Here is a 24,111-nt window from a genome sequence, read left to right as displayed (position 1 = left end):
AATGGAGGGAGGAGGCCCGCTGCCATTCTTGGTATGGTTCTCTCTCCAGGAGCTGGGCTGCATCTAGCCTCACTCTGGGCAGCTTATAAGGCCTGGTGTGAGACTTGTTTATGTGAGTACAGCATAAAAGGAACAAATCCACCAGCACCAGGGGTGTTGCCACTCAAGTCCTTCTGCATACATTTTTCTAATGATAATTCACTCTACCCAGCCCCCCGTCCCCTCCCCCCAAGGCCGATTTATTGAAAAAAACACCTTATATGGTAATATTGCTAACACACCGTCAGCTGGCCTTTTTAGGGACTCTGTTTAAAGAAGATCCGCCTCTGGGGTTTTATATTGCTCTGGTACTTATGCCAAAGTCACACCAGCCCTCAGTCACTGGAAGAAGGACCTCTCGTACATTCGGTGAGTACAATACAGCTTCTGTGGGCTTTCTGCCTGGGGCTGCCTGGCCTCCTGGCTGCAGGAGGCGCCTCCATTGGCCTGGCCCCCGTGACGTGACGCTGGCCCAGGTCACACACGTCAAGGCCCTCAGTGGACAGCGCGGTGCCTGCAGGCACCCTGCTGCCTGTCAGGGACGGCCTTTCTGGCCAACGGGCACTCTGGGGCAAAAGCTTTCTGGGGCTAGGTGGGTGCTCCCTGCCCTGGTAACTGGGTGATGGGTGGGCTCTTACACCTGCTGCCTCTACTCATCCGCTGCCAGGAGCAGTGCGGATCTACACTCTCGCGTCCTTCATCACAGCTCCAAATGTCCGGGAGAGACTGTCTTAGGTGAGCAGGTCTTTTTAAAAAACCTGCTTCTTCTGAGGGTGTTTGAATCAAAGCTAACGATGGCCCCAGTGTCTGTGAGATGTATGAGCTGGGAATAAGAGAGTATTTTCTTCAGCCCTCTGTGGGTCACACTGGCAATGCAACATCTGATTTGTGCTTGGCCGAGGTGAACAGAAGCTTTTCTCAGGCCTTGAAGGCTCTGGGGTCATGGGGTGGAAAGTCAGGGGTGGGGTAGGAGCGAGTGCTCTGTGACATCAAGCAGATTGAAGGTTGGAGGGAACATAGGAGCCACTGCATTCACTCTGATGAGGACACTGGAGAAGTCGAGCAGCTTCTCCAAGCCACACGCCCAGCTGTGAAACTGCCTGCCAATGCCCCGCGCACACGCACGCATGGACGGACACGGGCGCACAAATAATTAAGAGTAAAATGAGACCAAGGGGCTGCAGGGAAGGACTCTGAGGTGGGGAACCCAGGAGGCTTGCCCGCACTGGTGGCAGGGCAGGCTCAGTGTCGGAGCATCCTCTGTGCGCTGATGTCCAATGAGCCATCGGTAATGTTAGCCTGGCAATTTCCACTCTGCGATCAGAGTCGCTGCCATCTCTTCATGGCTGAGGCAGGTGGTTTAGTGGTGCAGGCCTTGGGAGCAGACTGCCAGCTACCAAATTTACTAAGTGACCTCAATTTACTCTCCTGCAAAATGGGAGCGATAGTAATATTACCTACCTGGTAGCACTGTCGTGAGAATTAAATGAGATAATACATGTATAAAGTGCTCAGCTCAGTGCTGTGAGGGCCTGATGCCGATTGCTCAAACTTTAAAAATCACCTGGACCTCTGACTGGTGTGGCTTAGTTGGTTTGGCATCATCCCACAAAGCGAAAGGTTGCCAGTTCAATTCCCAGTCAGAGCATATTGTGGGTTCAGGGCACTTATAAGAGGCAACTGGTCGATATTTCTCTTTCATATCGATGTTTCCCTCCCTCTCCCTCCCTTCCTCTCTCTTTCTCTCTAAAACAAAACAAAAACACCTGGAGAGCTTGTTAAAACACAGACTGCCCTACACCCCCCCCCCCAGATTCTGATTCAGAGGGCTGGGGCAGGGCCCACTAATTTGCGTTCCTAAAAAGCTCCCAGGTGATGCTGAGGCTGCAGGTCTGATACCACAATTCCCTTAGGGAGGCCCTGAGTGCTTGCTTTTATTTATTTTTTTAACGGGTTTAGACTTCAAGGTTATCCGTTGGGCTGAAAAGAGAGCTTCCCACCTTGTGACAAAGAAGCAAGTGTGCTGGAGAAACTGTAATGAGCAGTGATTCTACATGTCAGGCCTGGGAAACCAAGATGGGCAGCGTGACATCCTGACCTTGAGGAGTGATCTTTCCCCTCCTGCCCCTTGTTCATTCCAACATTTACTGAGCATTTACTATGTGCAAGACACTGTCCTAGCTCCTTAGGGACAGTATAGGGGCTTCTTTAACCATTGGGAGAGGCAGAAAAACAGAAGAGAAGTATGGAGTAAATAATTACATAAAGGTCTCTAGGAGAAGCCTTTCACCCAGCCCAGGAGTTATCAGGGAAGGCTTCCTGGAGGAAGGGGTACCTGAGCTGGGTCCTGGAGTTGGGGTGGTGCAGGTAGAGAGGAAGCATGGTCTTTGGGATCCTTCAAGCAGCTAAACTCTACTGAATTGAGACTTCAAGTTGGGAAGCAGAGAGAGATAAGGACAGAGCGGTGGGCAGGGCTGGATTATCAGGGCTTTATACATTACGCTGAAGGACTGGGCAATGGGGGACTACAGAAAGGCGACAGCAAGAGATGTGCCTTTTGAAGGGTCTGCTCTGGAAGCTGTGAGGATAGGGAACTGGAACAGGGCAAGAGTGCAGGCCATGTGCAGTGGTCCGAGGGTGTCATGCAGGGTGGCATGCAGATAGAACTAAGACACCCTGGGGATTGGTTGGGAAGGAGGAGGGAGGAGTCAGGGTATGGGCTCCAGGGTGGGTGGTGCGTTTCACTGAGGGGCAGTCTGGGTTTAGAGGGCAGTCATGAGGGGGGCAGTCCTGGAGGTGGAGTCGAGGTGCCGGGGGCATGAGTTGCAGGTGCCCAACGGGAGCCCGGGAGAGGGTCTGGACTGAGCCAGGAGAGCAAACGAGAGGCCCGGGGAAAAGCCTGCAGAGCAGGTCCAAACAGCGGAATCCTGAGAACCAGAAATATCACTCACTAGTCGTTAAATTAAATGTAATTAGTATATATCAATGAAGCCCAGATGGCCCAAAGTTAGTTAGAGGTGCTGCTAGAGTTTTCCGCTGAAGGGATGTTTTTGGTGGAATGATTTCGCTCCGCCGGGCTTTTCGATCTTATGAGCGTATGTGTGTGCGTGTACATTATAATAGGCTCCTGCTGCTTACATGTTATTTAAAGTCTTCACCCCCAAATATTTCCCCAACTACTGTTTGAAGTCTCACCATCATAGAGGCCTTCCTTTTAGGGTTTAAACTTCCTGTTAATTACCAAAATGCCTTTGGAAACTGGCATAAATCCGACTTTCAAGCATCATGGATTTGTGAGGTGGCTCATTCAACTCCGTCCAATATTCAACAGACCTCATCCAGGGAGCAAGTTCCGGTGCAGACAAGCGGGAGAGATACAAGAATTATTTTTGCAGCCTTTTCCAACAGAGACTGACAAACTTTTCATGAAGAGGGCCTGATAGCAAACACATTAGGCTCTGTCAAAACCATTCTTGGGCCACGGGCCACACACAAACACTGATTTACAGCAGTTTGCTGACACTGATTTACAATGTATAAGTCACTTTCGTTTCCATTATTTTATTTGGTCCATCTGCTTGAGAGATAGATGTGAGGGTTTCCATTTCATAGTTGAGGGAACTGAAGGCCAGAGCAGGAAACACGGGCCTGGGCCGCGGCGGGGGAGCGTCTGAGGAGGGGAGAAGGGCGCAGAGAGGAAGGCGGAGGCGCCGCTGAGGCCAAACCCCTGGAGTGGCAGGGAGGGGATTTGAATGCCTCTCTCTTCGTAGTTGCCTAGAGGAGAGGGGCAGGAGATAAGTGAGCGGGCAAATTCTTTTTCTTTTTTAATTTTTATTTACTGATTTTAGAGAGAGAGAAACATCGTTTTGTTGTTGCACTTAGTTACACGTTCATTGCTTGCTTCCTGTATGTGCCCTGACGAGGGATCAAACCCGCGACCTTGGCGCACACTCTAACCAAAGGAGCTACCTAGCCCGGCCTAGCCAATTCTTCATGCTCATTCTGTGTTTGGGTTTTGGCCACCCTTGGGGAGGAGCGGGGAGCTGTGTTTCTAAGTTCGTGAAATCCTCAATGAAGCCCAGATGTAGTACATGCTGACAGAGCCAGAACGTTTCACTCAGCTCTCTGCCAGCGCGAAGCGGTTGTGACCCCGGGAGACCACAGTGCCTTTGGCTCTGGTTCAGCTGACATGCTCGAGTCTAGCCCCAAGTTACCAGCAGGCAGCTGAGGAGGGTGTCGAGTTTCTCCGACAGAGACATTCCAGGAGAGTCTGGCTGCGTTAAAACCCTTGTTCCCAGGGCAGCGTGGGGCCCCGCGGAGGCTCCAACTCCAGGCCGGCAGCCCTGACCCCGCCTTCGCCGCCTCCCTACTTTTTCATCTGGGTCTGCCTTGGAGAAAGTAGCTTTAAATCCACCCAAGTGCTGCAGAATGGCATTGCTGACAACTTTAAGTTGCTTTGTGGCTTGTCTCTGCTGCTGGGAAACAAGGTCCAACACTCTCTTTCTGTAGTGGGGGGGAGGCAGGAGGAGACAGAAGGGTTCACTGAAAAGCCAGACAGGCTTGACCTATAAATCACACGTGAGAGAGAGAAATGTTGAGGGGACCCCAGAGCAAGACAGCCACAGAGGTGTGGCCTTGCCTCTTGGCTACCTACTAGTTTTCAAGGTTGCTTTCCCCTCAAGGTGGACCCCTGCTAGAATGTGGAAACATTAACTGTTTGCCGAACAGCTTCTGTAGAGAAAACAGTCCCCGAGTGGCTTTAAATCAGGCCCATGTGACCACGTTGTTGTGATACTGGACTGTGGGAACCCGGGGACATCAGGGGAAGCACAGGCCAGGCCTGGGACCGGGGCACTCAGGTGGTGAGGTTGTCATCCAACATTCATTGAGCACCTACTGTGTGCAAAACACTGAAATAGAGGCAGGGGCTAGAAACATAAATGTAGACACAATCCTGGCATCGGAGGGGCCCAGAGAGTCAGAGAGAAACAAGAACACAGACCTTTCTGTCTCAGGGCATGTGCTGCCAGCAGCTCCAGAGAGACAGAGAAGCAGAAGCGAAAGCACCAAACATGGAGAAGTTATGAGGGTTTCACTGAGGTGGAGAGGAAGGTGCAAGTCCGGGCTGTGGGGTCCGCCAGCCCCGCCTCTGCCTGGCGAGGAGACGTTAGGTTACGTTCTTTCCCTCCGCAGAGACTTGGCTTCCAAATCTGTAAAGTGGAACTAAAGACACCTCCCTTCAGGGTTTTGAGAGGATTAAATAGATAATATATGTGAAGGGCCCCCGTTTTCTAATTAAGAATACTTTTATTTTTTAAAAAGGGAAAGAGAACATTTATTTTCCAAAAATGGAAACAGGAATACGCTGCCGGGTTTCACTTAACAAAGCAGCTGGGCCTCTCCCGTTGCATTGCATCTTCTGCTCTCTCTGTCGCATGGAGGCTTCTGGCAATTAGTTTACAAATCCGTTTATCATTCAATAACTTTTCAACATTAAAGTTGTTTCTCATCTTGGTGATTTTCCACAAAGCTGTGGTAAACTGGCTCCTGGCCAAATCGTTCTGCTTACCCACCAGTGCTTCCCAAGGGGAAGTCCCTGGACGTGTCTTTGTAGGGTCAAAAGACATGCACATTTTTCTATCAAAAGATACGCACAGTTGTTCATATGGAAAGTAGTACAATAACTAATAAATAATAACACAAGAATAAACTCTGGGTTTCACATACTCACAACTGTAAACCTCCTTTTGCCCACCCTGTACATGATACGCAAAAAAATACATGTTCATTTTAAGGCTTTGAATGGTGCTTACAAATTCCCCTTCTAAAAAACTGTACAATTTGACGCATCAGCAGTGAATACGAGCCACTTCCCCACGCGTTTCCCGTTACGGGCGTCCCCAGGCTCGGGACACGGCTCTCCAGCCAGAGGTGGGGTGAGCTTTCGCTGGGGCCACAGCACACTCCCGACTGTCAGCGGAGCACCAGGTCCTGCTCACAGAGGCTGAACAAGAGCGTTCACAGTTTGGTCATTTAGACTCACGGGCAGAACCTCATGTTTATCCCGTTAAATTTAATTGTACTGGACTTAGCTTATTTTCTCTGCTTTTTGAGATCTGCTTTGGATTTTGGTTCTCCCTTCCAACGTATTTAATACTACTCTCTCCTCAGTCTGTCTTATGTGGGAGTTATCAGCATGTGCTCTGTATTTTCATTGAGCTTATTTATTAAAATGTCACATAAAAAATAAATCAAGAGTAGGGCCTAAGACATATCACTGTCTCCAGGTTGATGTTGATCCATCAATTAACACATTTCAGTGACTAATTTAGGCTGCTACAAATATGCCTGATTGATTTACTGTTCAGCCCACTTGGCTTTATCAATAGGGATGTCACAGGAGACTTTGTCAGATGCCAAGATCCAGTGAAGGTCAGTGTCTTCCACCTTCTCCTGCCCCGTGGTCCTGAGAGAAAATGGAGGGCTGTTACTCTGAAGACATTGGCTCTTGGTGAACGATTACCAAATATAAGAAACCACGGCTTCTTTAAAATTGCCTCTTTAACAGTGCCTCTGGAAACCTAACTCACTTGCATATCAGGATTACCTGAGGTTTCAGAGATCTGCCTTTTTTTTCCTTTTTGAACATTAAACAACATTTGCCCATCTCCTATCTCCGACCGTCTCCTCACTTCTCCATTGTTCCCAGATGGTAGGAGGTTGGGGGAATCTTCTCCGCAATCCAGGAGCTGTTCAGACCCAGAGACAGGACTGTTCTGAGTAGCTAAGTGCTTTCCTTCAATCACCACTTCACCTCAGACCTTGATTCCTCTTACCAATGTTTGTCCTTCCTTTGTTCTGAAAACCTTTCTCCTTGACAGCCATTGATTCATTCATTCATCCATTTTGATAACAAACATTTAAGAGTCCACTCTGTGCCAGATATTATGTTCGGCACACTGAAGAATCACTGGGGAATAAGGCAGACCCAGCCTCTGTCCTTACACAGCTGTGCGTGAGCCAGCATACGCAGAGCTGAGCATTCCCCATGCAAGTTCAAGGTGCAGTGGGGCAAAGAGGAGGGGTCACTAACTAAGACCACTGGCCAGAGAGGCCTCATGAAAATGCAGTGTTAACACAGAGGTCTGACAGCTGACAGGAGTAGCAAACAGGTAGGGAGAGGATCTTCCAGACCTTGTGTGTTAAACTTCAGAAGAAAGAGGAAGTGACACAGTTCATTGAATGGGGCTGGGACCCTCCATATGTGAAAAGCATGAGACAGGGTGGGGGGTCAGATGAGCCTGGAGACACAGGCCGGGGCCAGACCCTGATGGGCCCCGTGGGCCAAGCTGAAGAGCTGAGACTCGATCTCCGTGGCCAGCAGAGTTTATAACGATGAACAGAGACAGAAGCAGAACTGGACTCAGTAGTCACAGTGGGCCTTTCCCCCAGTGTGCACAGTGCTTCAAACACAACAGGAAAGGGCTTCTTTTTAGTCTCAAATTTTTGTTAATAAGCTTCTGCCCAGTCTCTACTTAGCCCTTCTGACCTCATGTTCACGGGCCTGTGGCCAGGTCTCCTCTTTGCTTTGGTCATCGTCTTCACTGTCCATTTCAGCATATCGCCGTTGATGGGCCAAGGCCACAGGTTCCCATAGAGCCCATCTTCTTCCCCTCCTGCGGCCTCACATCCTGCATGAAGCTTGACTGGGGCTTCCTCTGCCACTACCACCTTCTCCTTCCACGCCTTGGGCCTCTTCCCTGGACTCCTGAAAGCTGGCCTTTCCGTCCCCTTAGCTAGGACCCTTCCCATTTCCATTCACACTTTCCCACCCAGCACTTCCCAGGCTAGAAGGCCATCTACTGTCTCCTGAGTGTCCTTTGCTTCTCTTTTGTCACTAAGTGCCAAAATGTTGTCAGAGGTTGTCTTTCAACCTCCCCCCCCAAAAAAAAGAAAACCTTCAACAGATGTTGGAAAAATGAATTCCCTCCTCACTCAGCAGCGGCCCCAGGTTCCCACCTGAAGCAGCAGCAGGGGCAGCGAGGCCCGTGCGGGTTAACTCGTCTCCTCTCCTCTCGGCTGCCCCCTCCGCCCCAGGGGAGCCCCTCCTGGCTCCCTGCTACACTTAGGATTGCATGCCATCCCCATACCTACTACATTTTTTCCTTAGTGCTATATTATGTTGATTTTAATTGTAAACTATTCATGAATAGAGTCTCCCTGTAAAAATTGGAAACACTCCAGCTGCGACCCAGAGCCTCCTCTCACAGCTCCTTCCCGCCTCCGGAGGTGATCACCAAAATCAGTCAGACTTTTTTCCAGGACTTTTTGCTGTGTTTATATCCATAAATAGAACACTGTGGAAAATACACAATCTTGGGGTTTGTTTGTTTGTTTTAAAAGAAGGTACAGAAATGGTTTTATGCTATACATTCTAGAATGGTTGAGAAATCTAGCCACGTTGACTCCATAAACATAGGCCTGGCTCTTCTCTTAACTTTAGGACAGTAACCATACTTTGGACTTTTGGGTAATTTCAAATTGTGTGTGTCTCCTAAGAGTGCCAGTTTCTCCATACTTTGGCCGACACCTCTTATAAAACTTGGAATCTTAACACTCTGATGGGTAAAAACGGTCTTCCTTCACTGCATTTCCCTGATAACTAGAGAGGCTGTGTGTCTTCTCACACAGTCGTTGGATGTTTGCATTTCCTGTTCTGACAGTTACATATTCATCATCTTTTTTTCTTTTGAGCCATTTACTTCTTCCTTGTTGACTTATGCGTTTTTTATATAAATCCTTTGTTATATATTTTGCACATTTTTTTAAACTCCTTTCCTGACCTTCCGGTCTTTTAAGATTCTCTCTGCTGGATTAGAGCTTTGTAGCCATTTCAGGTCTCAAGAGGCAGGCAAATGAGTTGCTAAAACTGCCATAACAAACTATCACAGACTGGGTGGCTTAAACAACGGAAATGTATTTTTTCACAGTTCTGGAGGCTAGAAGTCCCAGACCAAGGGTTTGGCAGGGTTGGTTTCTTCCGAAGCCTCTCTCCTGTCTACGACCATACCACCCTGAACGCGCCCGATCTAGTCTGAAGCCTCTCTCCTGGGCTTGTCCATGGCTACCTCCTGGCTCCTTCTTCACGTGTCTTCCCGCTGCACATCTCTGTCCCAATTTCCTCTTCTTATAAACACACCCACCCTATTGGACTAGTTACACTGGATAAATGGCCTCATTTTATTTGAATTACCTCTTTAAAGGCCCTATCCCCAAATACAGTCATCCTTCGGGTTACTGCAGGTTAGGATTTAAGCATATGAATGTGGGTGTATACAATTCAGTCCATACCAGCACAGCAGAGGGAAGAGGCCCAACTGCCAGGGTCTGGGAGGCTGGGTCCACACTTATGTCTCCTGAAACTGGGCGCTGGCTGCAGGTGGAGTCAGCTCTTAAGTCAGAAGACTGTCTCCAGCATGTTTTTGACAATTGGCTGACTAGTTCTCTTCTGCTCCAACCCCCAAGGTGCTCCAGCCCCCAGTTCCCTTGGCCACACTCACCATGTGTGAAGAGGAAACCACTGCACTTGTGTGTGACAATGGCTCTGGCCTGTGCAAGGCTGGCTTTGCAGGAGATGACGCCCCCCGAGCTGTTTTTCCTTCCATCGTGGGCCGCCCTCGCCACCAGGTGTGTGCTCATCTGGACACGAGGATTTGAGCTGCTAGGAATAAGCACAGCATTGTGGAGACAATGCTGAACTGTTTATGTGTGTGTGTGAGAGGGTATGAGTGTGTGTGTGAGTATAAGGGCATGCGTGTGTGTTGAGGGTAGGGTCCTCTCTTCCGATTAACTAACAGAGAAGGCCCCTTTAAATAGAAATACACAGAACCAAAACATCCATCAGACATCAATGATGGTGTTATATCTGGCTTAAGTCTTTGGGATTGCTAGGTTTGGAAGAAACCTTTACAAAATATATATGCAATTAAACGAGTCCCTTGCCTTTAAGCAATTTATACTCTGAAGATACACCCACAACTAATTTGAGATCATACATAGGCTGAACTAGAGGCAAAATATTTCACCAGGAGAGGGAGAGATTAAATCTGAATGGAGAGACAAAGGAAGGGGAAGACTTTGCAGGAAAAAGGCAGTTGAGGCTAAAGAGGATCTAAGCATTTGGAAAGAACAGCAGGAGCAAAGATTTGGGGGTTTAAAATGTGAGCATAGGGTGTATGAGGAGGGCAAGTATAAGGGGTGTGTGTGTGTGTGTGTGTGTGTGTGTGTGTGTGTGTGTGTGAAGTAAGCAGAGGAAGTGCATGGGGGGAGCCTGCTTTCTCTGTCTCAGAAAGTGACGTGGTCTTAGGTGAAAGAAGAGAGATAAGCCCACAAGATATCCTCCACTTTCTCTCCTTATCACATCTTTATTCAATGTTATCTGCCTCACCCTTATCTCCTGCTGTTCTGCTTCCTGGGGAAGGACAGTTTTCCTGTCTTCATCTTTCTTCAGAAACCCTCTGATGCATGAGTTCCGCTGAGGGGAGCCCTCAGCCAATTCACATCTCTCCTCCTTTGCGTTGCAGGGTGTAATGGTGGGAATGGGCCAGAAAGACAGCTACGTGGGCGATGAGGCTCAGAGCAAGCGAGGGATCCTGACTCTCAAATACCCCATTGAGCACGGCATCATCACCAACTGGGATGACATGGAGAAGGTATTGGTGAACTCCCCCTTTAACATGCTTATTTTAATGGCAATACATCATCGTGACCCTCATATCCCACAGTCCTCTGTGCCCTATCAGCTTAGAGGGCACAGAGGGCTGTGGGATAAAATGTTTTTATCTAAAAAAATGTTTTTTGCACACTTCTTTTCTTCCTGTCTGTCCCAATAGCCATATTCAGTCAAGATATTGCATAGTACTCTTGCACTGGCTTCGTAACCGATTTCCTTGTCTCCTGTCTCACTCACCCAGTCAATTCCCTACACTGCTGCACCGCTTATCTTTCCAGAAATAAATCAGATAACATCATTTACCTCCTCGAGAATCTTCAGTAGCTCCTCATGAGCCAACATCAGGTTCCGAACTTCCTGCCTGGCCTCTGAGTGTCCGGTCCTGCCTAGTTCCCAGCTTCATCCTTCCACAGGCCTCCTCTCAAGCCAGTGCTTATGCCTTCTTTCAGACGCTGCTGCTGCCCCGAGAGAGGCAAATAGCTTCTCTCCTTTTTGTTTTCTCTGCCAGGACCTCAGATAGGTGCATTGATGCTACATTAGAGTGATGGTTCCCTAATGAAAATTCTAAGTAAGAATCCATCGGGGTTTCTAGAAGCCTTTTTGTGTCAGAAAATGTGAGCAAGGGACAATTTTTAAATGGCAGTTTGCGATCAACAAAATCATGTGTGCAAAATGCTAATAGAGCCTTTTTAATATTCTTTTGATAAATTCTGCTGACAGTTGTCTGAGAGTGCTTGCTTTGCAATGATTGCCTTTTGAAATGTAATAGAGGCTTATTGAGCACACTGCCACTGGGAATAAAGAATGTTGATTTTAAATCTGTGGTTCAAAATACTCTTCTCTAAACCCTAGATTCAGGCACTCTGGATGTGAGATAAATAGGTAAAATAGAATAACGTTTGCTTCACACAGCAGAACCGTTAACAACACAGACACGAGTCAATGACAGGGAGATCTGGGAGCAAATTCTTCCCCCTAAGCCTTGTCTTCCTCATTTGTGGAGATAAAAGTAGTTTCCTCACTAGGTTGCTTTGTAGATTGAATTAGGTGAATATTTAGTATAATCTCAAGGCATGGAACATACTTAATGTTCAATAAATGGTATATACAACTTGTATATATCTAGCAATGTACAATTAAAAAATGTGACAATTCATAGTAGTAACTATATGAACTCTTCAAAGAAACCCCTAAAAATATATTATGTGCCTTAAAAGAAAAATGGAATAAGATAAAGCTGTCAAATCTTCTAAAATTAATTCATGGGCTCATTGCCGTTTCAATAAAAATCTGACAATTTTCAAATTGTATGCCTTTAAGGTACACAATTTGATGACTTGAATATATATATGTATATGTGTGTGTATACATGAATATATGTATATATGTACATATATATATTCAAGTATATATAGTGTACCAGTCACCACATTCAAGCTAATTAACATTCCTGTCACCTCACATAGTTATTTTCTGGTACTGAGAACAACTGATTTTACGTTCTTAGCAAATGTTAAGTATGTAGTGTAGCATTGTCACCTGCAGTTGCCAGGCTATGCATTAAGTCCCCAGAATTTATTTTCTCCTATATCACTGAGACGTTGCTCCCCTTGACCAGCCTCTTCACTGGTTCCCCAACCCCCCCCACCTCCCACTAACTCTTGTGCCATTTTATGCTCTGCTTCTATAAATTTAACTTCAAAAAAATCACAATTTTTAATTATGTAAAATAGCCATAAGGTACATTCAAAGAAAGAAATAAGACAAAATTTGTCAGAACAAAATGAATAAGAAAACTATGAGGACACTTGCCATATTCGATTATTAAAATATAGAGTTATAAAAATAAAAACAACTTGGTAGCAGCGCAAAGGAAAAGAGAAAATGCATGATAAATGAAATTTCTAATACCAGAAAAAGATTACTCAATGAATTATTCTGGGACAACTGATTACTTATCTGGAGGGTGAGGAATATTGTTTATTGCCCTTACCTCACACTATTCCACCAAACACGTATCAATTGAATATAAAAGTTAAATATAAAAATTCAAATATTAAAAGATACAATATAATAAGTGTATTTATCAAATTTCTAGTGAAAAAAGTCAGAGAGAAAAAGAATGATGAATGTGATTTCTTAAAAATTATAATTTCTGCCCTGACTAGTGTGGCTCAGTGGATTGAATGCTGGCCTATGAGTCAAAGGGTGGCTGGTTCGATTGCCAGTCAGGGCACATGCCTGGGTTGCAGGCCAGGTCCCCAGTAGGGGGCATACAAGAGTCAACAACACATTGATGTTTCTCTCCCTCTCTTCCTCCCTTCTCCTCTCTCTAAAAGTAAATAAATAAAATCTTTAAAAACAAAAACAAAAAATTATAATTTCTAGCCTGTAAAAAACAAAACCAAATTTTAAAATGCAAACAACAAAATCAAAAATTTTCACAAATGCATTGAAGATTTAATATAAATGGCTAGTGCAAATTGATGAATAAAGATACAAAGTATCCACCAAACAAAGGGTATAAACAGATAATTTCCCAAATAAAAATTATAAAAAAATGCAAATATGAAGAAATTTAAACTCTTTTGAAACAAAAAAAAGTCAAAGTGAAACTAGATATTATTTTTATCTATAAAATTATTTCATATTTTAAGAGCAAGAGCACTGAACACAGGTAAGGATGAGATGGGCACTTTCTTATTCTGGAATAAAGAGTAATTTAACCTCTTTGTTGGTAGTAAAAATCAGTAAGTTGTACAATTGCCGTACTCTTCGGCCCAGTAATCCACTGTTAAAATTCTTTTCTTTGGAAAACAATCTGAACAGAAAAAGGAAACTGTAACCTGCACAGAGATAGTTATCACAGGACTATTTATAAATAAAAATGGAAGAGATCACATAAATAGTAACATGAGTAAGTATATGATGATATATGCTGAAATATTATAGCGGATTAAAAATACATGTTCAATGGATAAAAAATTTTTACTATGAAAATATATTTATGTTATATTAACTAAAAAGTGGCAGGAAACAAAATTGAATATAAAAGTACAATAATAGTATTTTTTAGTCCTCACCTGAAGATATGCTTATTGATTTTAAGAGAGAGGAAGGGAGTGGGGCAGAGAGAGAAACATCAATTGGTTGCATTCCACATGCACCCTGACTGGGGATCAAACACACAACTTTTTGGTGTATGGGACAAGGCTGCAACCGACTGAGCCACCCAGCCAGGGCTAATAATATAATAAATAAATAAATAAATAAATAAATAAATAAATAAATGCAAGCATATGAAAATACATAGTAACAGGAATACGTTTGAAAATACATAAAAGTAAAAGATTAGGAAAAAGAAAAAAACCCAATGTTACCTGTTTATTATTTGGTAACTGAAACATGGGAGGTTTTTATTCGTCTTAAAATTTTTTTTGTCTAACTTTAACTTTATTAATATCTTTTTTAAACTAATTTATTAAAACACTCCAATAAAATGAAATGCAGATGTTGAGGTCCAACACTCAAAGAGTCTGAGTGATGGGTCTGGATGTGCCTCGGGACCTGCATCTGTAACAGTTATCTCAGGTGATGCTGACAGAAGGCACCTGGGGACCACATTTGAAGAAAAGCTGACATCATCACCTTATTCAGACTGTCTCTTCCTTGCTGTCGCTCGTGAAACTTCCACAGTCCAGGGCCTCTGCTTGTGCCATTTGCTCCTCCTTGGGTGCCCTTCTCAGCCTCTGCAAAATTCCTTCACCTTCAGGGCACGTCTAAATCCACCAGTGAATGAACTGCTTCTGACTCGTCTTCCGCTTAAAGTGCAGATGTCTTTGTGTATTGTCTTTTTCCCTGTCTTTCTCCCCTCCAGACTTTGGAACTAAGATCTAGGAGCCACGTCCGTTTCATATCTGCCCTTCTCACATTTAGCTCTGTCCTAACACAAAGCCAGGGATCCATAAATATGTGGGTGCCATGGAATCAAATGATCCTGTGCCCCACCTCTGAGATCACAGCAGTACATCTCTGACACTTTGCCAAATGCTGCTGAAATTAGAACAAACAAACAACAACAAAAAACACTCCTGTTTTGTGATCCTGGATCACTGAAGAGGGACCTGACTCAGGGGGAAGGAACGCTTTCCTTTAGAATGGTGGTCCTCCACTGGGGAGATTTTGCCTCCCAGAGAGCATTTGGCAAAATCTGGAGACATTTCCTGCCTGTCACAAGCTGGAGATCTGGTGGGTGGGGGCCGGGGATGCTGCTATGCATCCTGTAAAGCTCAGGTCAGCCCCCTGCAACAAGGGACTATCTAGCCTAAACTGTGCTGAGGTCAAGAAACCCTGCTCTAAACTACCAGCCAAATCAATAATACACATATACAGGGAAGGTTCAAGTGGGACTGTCCGTTTCCCCACCGGAGACAGCATACACTTAGTTGGGGCTTGAGAGGTGTGAGCAGAATTAAGGGCCCAGAAAGTGATGCTGAGGCACCCAACTACTAGCAGGAGAGGGAAGCTTTTACATACTTCATGTTGCAGGGGAACAATTTCACTAAAACTTTGTGAGAGCTGGGGTCCTGAGAGAGGGGCCACCAAACAGGAACAGCACTCAAGAAAGGCCAGACTATTTCCAGGAGAAACCCACTCACCTCTCTTCCTCCTCCCACTCTCCAGCCTCTTGCTGGTATCTTCTATCAGCCAAACATAGAAGCCAGAAGGCCAGGAACACAGATGTGACCGGCCTGGCCCCCCAGGGCACAAAGCTGGAGAGAGAAGGGAAGTTCAGACAGAAATAACACCTGAAGTAGAATAGTCCCAGTTCTGAGTCCTGTCTAGGGCCTCATTGAGAAGGAACATAACCTCTGACCTTCAGTCAGAAATTCCCAGGGCTGATAGTTCTCACCTGTGCCCTACTCCCCTCGCATGGGCATGCCAGCTGGGATTTTCTACCCACTGGGAGTCTGCTGGACTCATCCGACTTTTGTCCCAAACAGATCTGGCACCACTCCTTCTACAATGAGCTGCGGGTAGCACCAGAAGAGCACCCCACCCTGCTCACAGAGGCCCCCCTAAATCCCAAGGCGAACAGGGAGAAGATGACCCAGGTAAGCCAGGCTTGAGCACTGGCACAAGAATGCAACATGGATGCTCAGCCAGGTCCTTTCTCTCACTCATACATCAGTGTGACAGAATTTCTTTTGAGGACCTGTTATGTGCATAGTCCGTGCCAGGCCCTATGCAAGGAAGGAGGGGGGTGAACAGGCATATCTCCTGCCCTTAATAAGATTCCAAACTACTCTTTGGACCGAAAGGTGCTGCTGTTTCTGCCAGTCTAATTCTGCCTTGTCCTTTCAGATCATGTTTGAAACCTTCAATGTCCCTGCCATGTACGTCGCCATTCAGGCTGTGCTCTCCCTGTATGCTTCTGGCCGCACCACAGGTGGGCATCCATTCCCTTTCTGACTTCAGAGGTAGGAAGGAAAGAGGTTTCTGCTCAGAAGAATTAAAGGGACAGCCAAAGTCCAGGGAAAGCCTTGCTTTGGGACAACAAAAAGGAAGCCATGTGGTTGAAAGTACGCCTGGGACAGATGGAAAGAGTTCACATGAACAAACCGTGACTAGTACATTCATCAAGGGCCATTTCCCTCATAGTAGTCAGTCCTAGAGCTTATACACACCTTCCAACAACGGTGGAATGTTTCTGCTCAGGAAGCAGCAACAGCAAAAACTGTGATGGTGAATATGCAAGTACGTGTCCTTGGTATGGAAAGGTGCTCGGGAAAACAGAGGGAGCTTCAAAATAAAAGTTTTTAATTGGGACTTCACAGCTTCCATGCACATCATTGCAACATGTATTTTTTGTCTTTGTTTTTTACTAATATTCACTCATGTGTTCATAGATACGTCCATTCATTCATTCATCCATCCATCAATATTTTCCAATCCTGCCCACCATGTGCTGAGCACTGCACCACTGACAGGACAGACCCTGCCATTATGGAGCTAACAGACTAGTGAGGGAGAGACAACAGTAAAAGATCCTTTCACTGCAGGCGATAAGGACAGTAATAAGGAAGTACGGGGTATATATGGTTTTGCATCCTGTGCTTTGCATTTGATTTTGTTGTGAACATCATGTTGAATGGCCCCGTGGTAATATAACGATTGTATGATGATTCCATAACTTATTTATTTACTTTACCATTTGTCAATTGCTGGGCCTGTAGCTTGTCTCAATTTTTTTATTATAAAATATGCTATGATCAACATCTTTGTACAAGAGTAAGTTACTTGTCCCTGGATATTTATTTTACCTCTGCCCCTATAAAACCATCTTACTAGCTCTAATCATTTTTTATTTGATTCTCTTGGGTCTTTTAGGTAACAACCACATCATGTATAAATAATGATGATTCTGTTTCCTTTTGATAATAATACTTTTTATTTCCATTTTGTGTCTTATTGCATGGGCTAAAACACCCATGACTATACTAAATAATAATAATAAAATAATGGTATTATGTTTCCCCATCAATTGTGATGTAGTTGTAGGATCAAGAGAGATTTCTTATCAAGCTGACAAAGCTTATTTCCCTTTATAGTTTACTAAAACTTTTATTAGTAGAGAATGTTAATTTTTTTCAAATTGGCTGGTTTTATAGTCTCTTTAAGATCTAACATTCCACGTGCATGTACACATATGTTTTATACCTGAAAGATGTACAAATTATCCTGTCTCATTTAAAGAATGTGTACCTCAGATGCAAACTGACAAGTGTGCATCATCATGAAAGTGTTTCAAGTAGTGTGAGAAGAGGAGACATTTTACTCGCTTTCCAGTAGGGTGTAGTCTCATTTGGGAGAATCAATTGGTGTGTACAAAAATATGATTGATTATTCTGATGGAGAATGAATTTTCTCAGCTACTAAAGAAAATGTGGTAATTGAAGCTCATTGGTAAATGGTCCCAGAAAGAGATAGATGAGAGACAAGAAAGGTTTTCATAGGTCCTATCCCTCTGTCCATAGGCATTGTCCTGGATTCAGGGGATGGCGTCACCCACAATGTCCCCATCTATGAAGGTTATGCACTGCCTCACGCCATCATGCGCCTTGACCTGGCAGGCCGCGACCTCACAGACTACCTCATGAAGATCCTCACAGAGAGAGGCTACTCCTTTGTGACCACAGGTATCCAGCCCCTTTCCTGATTCTGAGCACAGCTCAAAGCACCAAATCTGTTCGAGGACCAGAAGTTCCAGGACTAATGAGAAGGCTGTGGCTCTGTATCCTCCAACTATCTTAGGGTAGGTGGGGAGGCCCTGGCCTAGGGCTGGGCCTCTGGACAAAACCAGAAAGTCAAGGTAACCGTGTTCAAGGAGGACTGTTCCTGAGCAATACAAGGCTTAGGCCTACTCATCCTAAGCAGCACTCAGCTGAGCTCTCTTCAAGTGCCTTTTCACAGCACCCCCTTCTTCCCGAGGGACCTGCTACCCCTGTCTTTGTCCATACCAGATAGGAGCTAGTTTTTAATAGTGCTGAATGGTAGTAAGATCTGGTTATGCATTTCATTAACAAGAGGCATTTATAATTTGTCTGAGGACACATAGAATACATAAGGTCTGAATATCTAAGGGGAAGGTATCATGCCTCAATGGTCACCCTGGGAAAGAGTATTAGGTAGGGGCCTTCCTGGATTCTGTGAGATCACAGCATATAAGCCTACATTGAGACTGGAAGTGTGTCCTGCCAGGCCCTCAGGAAGGCCTGCAGCGTGGTCAAGGCAGAGTGAAGACAGCAAGGAAAAAAGCCTATGCAATGTTTTACTTGGGAATCAAGACTATGACCTCCCACTTGAGGAACAGAATGAAAAAAATTAACATTCATCCTGGCTGGTGTGCCTCAGTGGGCTGAATGTCAGCCAAGAACCAAAGCGTTGCTGGTTCAATTCCCAATCTAGGGCACATGCCTGGGTTGCAGGCCAGTCCCCAGATGTGGGCACATGAGAGGCAACTGATCAATGTTTCTCTCTCTCTCTCTTCCTCCCTTCCCTTCTCTCTAAAAAATAAATAAAATATTTTTTAAAAGAGAGAATTAACTTTCATCCTAAGACTGAATCCAAAGAAGGAGGTTTTCATAGAGATCAAAATGGGACAACCAAACTAACAGAACTGCGTATCTACTCTCTGTCATTTCCACTCTTTTTAGCTGAACGAGAAATTGTGAGAGACATCAAGGAGAAGCTGTGCTATGTGGCCCTAGATTTTGAGAATGAAATGGCTACAGCAGCTTCCTCTTCCTCCCTGGAGAAGAGCTATGAGCTGCCAGATGGGCAGGTCATCACTATTGGCAATGAGCGCTTCCGCTGCCCTGAGACCCTCTTCCAGCCTTCCTTCATTGGTGAGGTGCTGCCCACAGTCCTGTCAATCAGGAGGGCGTGGGGCAGCAGGGTGGGTGGGCAAGGAGTGGAAAGAGAAACAACCCGAGTCATGCACAGGTTCATTGTTATATGTAGCCCATATTTCTCCAGGAAGAGACAAAAATATATAAACAACTAGATAAAATCTAATTTTAAATAAAAGAGTAAGGAAATCAAGATAAAGCAAGAGGGGTATATAATATGAAACTAAGAATGAGGTTAATAAACAAAACACTTCTTGGATTGGTCAGCATTTAGGTCATGTGGTTGAAGTTTATAGTAGTAAACAGGACAGGCTTGGGGGTCAGACCTGGTTTTAGGTCCTTACTCTGCCTCTTCAAGCCCTGTCATTTTGGACATGTGACCTTCTTTAACCCTCAGTTACCTGATTTGTAAAGTGGAAGTAATGATAGCACCTACTAAATAGTATTGCAACAAGAATTAGATAAGAGAATAACATGAGGACAACTCTTCCTTGAGGAGTGTATAAGGGCCTGTAAGCAAATGTTGATTTGCTATTTACTAGTGGTAAATAGCAAACTAGACAGAGTGCTATAGGCCTAAGAAACCAGGGAGGGCTTCTTAGGGAAAGTGAATATTTGAACAGAAATGTGAAGAATGAGTATCATTTTATTTTATAGTATCTGGGGATGGAAGAAGTGCAGAGTAGGGAACAGCATACAAAGGCACATAAGTGTGAAACGATTTGGGACATGATGAAAAAGTTCTCTGTGTGTGCACATGTGTGTATGTGTGTGCATGTATGTCATGTGTTTGCACACACAAGAAACTCGAGTGAATAGCTGGACCACAAAAAGAATGTGTGGTTAATCATATCAGCAATGAATAATCCCCTGAAAGCTTTTAAGCAGTGGTGTAGCAAGGTCAAATTTGCATTTTAGGGAGATTCTTCTTTCTATTGTGTGGAATTATATCACATGGACAAAAGACTGCAGGAGTGGGCCAGTAGGTAGTTTGGCATGTGGGAAGATCTTAGGTGGTTTGGCATGTGGGAAGACTTTAGTGCCAGGGTAAGGAAGTTAAATGTCAGCCTGTAGGCACCAGAGGACTATCAAAGATGATGTAATGGATCATCCACACAGTGGGATATTATCTGGCAATAAAAAAGAATGAAGTACTGACAATGCTATAACATGAATGAACCTTGAAAACATGCTAAGTGAAACAAGCCAGACAAAAAAGGCCACAGAGTACATGAGTCCATTTACATGAGATGTCCAGTGTAGGCAAAGCTATAGAGACAGAAAGCAGAGTAATGGTTGCCTAGAGCTGGGGTAGAGGTAAAGGGGGAAATAGGGAGTGTGCACTAATAAATACGGGGCTTCTTTTAGGGGTGTTGAAAATGTTCTAAAATTACATTGTGACAATAGTTGCACAGCTCTGTGGTTATACTAAAAACTTCTGTACACTTTTAAAGGGTGAACATTACAGCATGTGAATTATATCTCAAAAAAGCTGTGAAAAGAGATGATGCAATGCAAGTGGTCCTTTAGAAACATTCCTCAGGCACCAATGTGGAAGATCAATCAGAACAGAGGGAAACTAAAGGCAGGATGTTGACTAGTTACAGGGTCTGATCTTGTAACCCATTTGGGAGTTAATTAGGGTCTGAACTGGGATAGTTGCAACAACTGAAGGGTCACTTGAGGAGCTGAAGGCGCCGGTGTTTGTGAGGAATGGATGTTGATTATGTACTGTGATTTCTACTAGGCATGGAGTCCGCCGGAATTCATGAAACAACCTACAATTCCATCATGAAATGTGACATTGACATCCGCAAGGACCTATATGCCAACAATGTCCTCTCCGGGGGTACTACCATGTACCCTGGCATTGCTGACAGGATGCAGAAGGAGATTACAGCCCTGGCCCCCAGCACCATGAAGATCAAGGTGGGCCTTCACCCAGTTCCCTCCATCCTGTTCTTTGTACAGTGATCTGTCTACTTGTGAGATGCTCAGATTGGAGCTGATAGGCCTGTAGCTCAGCAGTCTCCTGGGTTCGGCATCATTCTGGTCTGGGACATTTTGCCTTGTGGAGTTACATCCCTTGGGTGTGGATGAGTCGGAAACACTCTTAGTATGAGCTGTCAAACATAGCCACCTGATATCATGTAAGAAGGGGGTGAAAGAATTTAGGGTGAAGAGAATATGGAGCTGGTCGAGGAGGAAATCAAGAGGAGAGGAATAGAGGGGAAGAAAAGAAGGAGGTGACACTACAGCTTCTTCAAACTTTAAAAAGGAGTTTGGTGTTACCCCAAAGGAGGGTGAAATTTTCAGAGAGATCAGGTCTGGCCATGGGGCAGGCTGTTGGTTCCAATTCATCAGGACATTCCTCGATTCCTGGGCAGTCTGTTGGCCCAGCTCAGCCACAGCCCTTTCTGAACTGCTTCTCACTAGGGTTTCTCACCTCGCAGGCCTTGGCAGAACAGGAGTCCACTTTTCTTACTGCTTCTACCAAGTCTCTGATCCTGAAGCAATCGATGACATAGTCCTTTTTCAGGGCTTCTAGAAACTTAGCTGCTAATGAGTTTAGAAAGAGTTGGGAATAGAATAGAGATAACAAATAGGTTGAAAGTTACAGAGTGTCACAATAAAGTTGTTCTCTGGGGAGTAGACCTGATCTGAGGAAGTATATTCTCTATGTCAGTATTCTAAGAACCTTCTTTGCTAAGGAAGGGCTGCCCCAGATTTTCCTTCTGCCTAGGAGGTTGTGCTCAGCACAGGGAAGCAAAGCAGGCCACCAGAGAACAGGTGAGAACCTACGGGCTTCTTCCTCACCTGAAGATACTGAAGCCTGCCACATGTGGCTTTTGACCAGAACTGTGTGTCAGGATACCACACCTAGCCTCACCCCCAGATTCCAGTTCATCAGGTCTGAGGTTGAGGTAGTGGTAGTCCCACAACCTACAATGACAAACGAACACCTGTGATTTGATGCATATCCCAATTTGTGAGCCACTGACCTGAGTTTAATAGTATTCTCCAGTCCTCAAGGAGTCTAGGATCTAATTAGTAGACATGATTGATCAAAGGGTGACTTAAATGAGAGGAGGGGAAAAGGCACTCCATGCAGGGGAAATAAAGTGAACAAAGGTGCTGGGGGTGGGTGGGGAGTCTCCATGTATCAGCATCCCAGCCAAATTGGACAGCAGGATTTGTGTAGGAGAATTACAGAAGAGGAAGCAAGGAATGTGAAAAAAAGGAATATAGGGTGGGGGTGGGGGGCTGAGATTGAGGACCTCTAGCCCAAGATAGCCCCGAGTTTTCTCACAACTAGAACTGCCCAGCAATAAAATGACTTACCTTCTTAGTGTCTGTGCCAGTCCTTCAGGTATCTATTCAAGGAGTGATGGGGTGGCTTTTGTCTGCCTAAACAAGATAATTTCTAAAGTCCTTTTCTATTCTGCAATTTCATGGCCTCTGTAAATTAAGAAATAGAGAGGGAGATTTTAAAGAGTCAAAATAATCTATTTAATTTCTGGATTGTTCTAGCACTGAATTCTTAGAGCCTTCAGAATCTAAGAAATTAGTTAAAGAATCTCAGTCCTGGATCTACTTTTAGGTGGAAGTCAAAGGTGTCTGACAGGACAAACAATTTCTAAAGGCTGAGCTCAGTGACAAGAATGAATAATGTATGCATGAGTTTAAGAACTTCTCAAATGCAAGTGGCTGTTGATAGATATAGCTCAAGACAGGGTCTGAGTAGACTGGCTCACACTCAGGAATGGAGGGAGTCCAACCTGAGCTGCTCATGCATGCAACTCCAGGCAAGAACAGTACAGTACTTTCCCTGTAGATGTTTGTATTAGTCAGCTATTGCTGAGTAACAAGCAACTATGAGATCATAGGGCACATAACAATTAGCATGTATTGCTCATGTACCTGCAGGTCCGTTGGAAGTCAGCTGATGTAGGTCAGGCTTGGTTAGTCAGCTCTGCAGATCAAATCAGCTCAGCTCAGGTCCATATCTCTCATTATGGGACCCAAGCTAAAGGTCCAGCAACTTCCAAAGGAAGTTCTTTTCATGAAGTTGGCAGAGGCACAAGAGAGTATGCCCAGCTGCATGCCTAAAGCACATTTCAAGCTCCTGTTTGGGTCACATCTGCTAACATTTCGTTGGTCAAAGCAAATGCAGAACTGAACCCCAAGTCACGTGGTGGAACACTACATTCTTCCTATGTGGGTGGGGGTAGTGAAGATTTGAGCAATCATCAAATCTATCACAAGTTTCACCCTGTTACTTTCTGACTGACCACGGAGTCTGTCCTTTTTCTGGGGCAGCCCAGTAGTGTGATGAGATGATTCCCAAGTCATCTGCCTATTCCCTTGGGGACTGATCCTTATTCACCACATTTGCTCTTTGCAGATTATTGCTCCCCCAGAGCGGAAGTACTCAGTCTGGATTGGAGGCTCCATCCTGGCCTCTCTCTCCACCTTCCAGCAGATGTGGATCAGCAAGCCAGAGTATGATGAGGCGGGGCCCTCCATTGTCCACAGGAAGTGCTTCTAAAGTCAGAACAGATTCTCTGGGGATCTCCTTGAGACTGCTATTACCAATCATGAAACATTAAAACCTGCAAGTTTTACTTCTCTGTGTGGAGCTCTTTCCCCCTCTCCACCCCATGCTGTGTCTCACACACAGTGTGAATGGCTTTTCACACCTTATTTCTAATCCACACGTAAACCTGTAAGATAGGTACTATTATTTTATTAACCCCATATTACAGATGAGGAAATTGAGGCTTAGAGAAGTTAAGGATTTATTGAAGATTACCCAGAACCAAGATTAAACTCCAAACGTACCTGACTCTAAACTTAGTATTCCTATTACTAACCTTGATTCCTTTTCCTTGAACATGAGTATAAGGCTAGATGATGGGGATGCTGGGG

General features: G+C 44.9%; 1 protein-coding gene and 1 long non-coding RNA gene across 7 annotated transcripts; one reads left to right on the top strand and one right to left on the bottom strand.

Annotated features, from left to right (window-relative positions):
• The first annotated feature begins 337 nt into the window (after positions 1-337).
• ACTG2 (actin gamma 2, smooth muscle) lies at positions 338-24,104 on the top strand. The gene is made up of 9 exons (XM_037130864.2): positions 338-408; positions 9,565-9,726; positions 10,623-10,751; positions 15,775-15,885; positions 16,136-16,220; positions 17,809-17,970; positions 18,988-19,179; positions 20,930-21,111; positions 23,588-24,104. The coding sequence occupies exons 2-9, from the start codon at positions 9,601-9,603 to the stop codon at positions 23,729-23,731; spliced, it is 1,131 nt and encodes a 376-aa protein (XP_036986759.1). The 5' UTR covers positions 338-408; positions 9,565-9,600; the 3' UTR covers positions 23,732-24,104.
• Positions 3,600-23,316, bottom strand: LOC119038381 (uncharacterized). Of its 6 annotated transcripts, XR_008391215.1 has the most exons (6): positions 23,104-23,316; positions 22,525-22,641; positions 21,629-21,741; positions 15,430-15,543; positions 9,600-9,757; positions 3,884-6,505 (listed from the first exon to the last, which is right to left on the bottom strand). It is a non-coding gene; the product is annotated as an uncharacterized LOC119038381 (long non-coding RNA). The 6 variants fall into 6 exon arrangements; XR_005080413.2 differs by lacking the exon at positions 15,430-15,543; XR_005080414.2 differs by lacking the exon at positions 21,629-21,741.
• Positions 24,105-24,111: the final 7 nt, after the last annotated feature.

The sequence above is a fragment of the Artibeus jamaicensis genome, unplaced genomic scaffold (genome assembly GCF_021234435.1).
Source record: "Artibeus jamaicensis isolate MK-2021 breed Jamaican fruit bat unplaced genomic scaffold, CSHL_Jam_final contig_3174, whole genome shotgun sequence".
Lineage (NCBI taxonomy): Eukaryota > Metazoa > Chordata > Mammalia > Chiroptera > Phyllostomidae > Artibeus > Artibeus jamaicensis.
The sequence above is the reverse complement of the archived record's forward strand: the minus strand, read 5'-3'. Positions and strand labels throughout refer to the sequence as shown.

Coding starts and splice junctions, on each gene's coding strand:
- ACTG2 (XM_037130864.2), top strand. CDS start 9,601: ATGTGTGAAGAGGAAACCACTGCACTTGTGTGTGACAATGGCTCTGGC. Junction 15,886..16,135: donor ACAGGGAGAAGATGACCCAG/GTAAGCCAGGCT, acceptor TTGTCCTTTCAG/ATCATGTTTGAAACCTTCAA. Junction 21,112..23,587: donor CCAGCACCATGAAGATCAAG/GTGGGCCTTCAC, acceptor TGCTCTTTGCAG/ATTATTGCTCCCCCAGAGCG.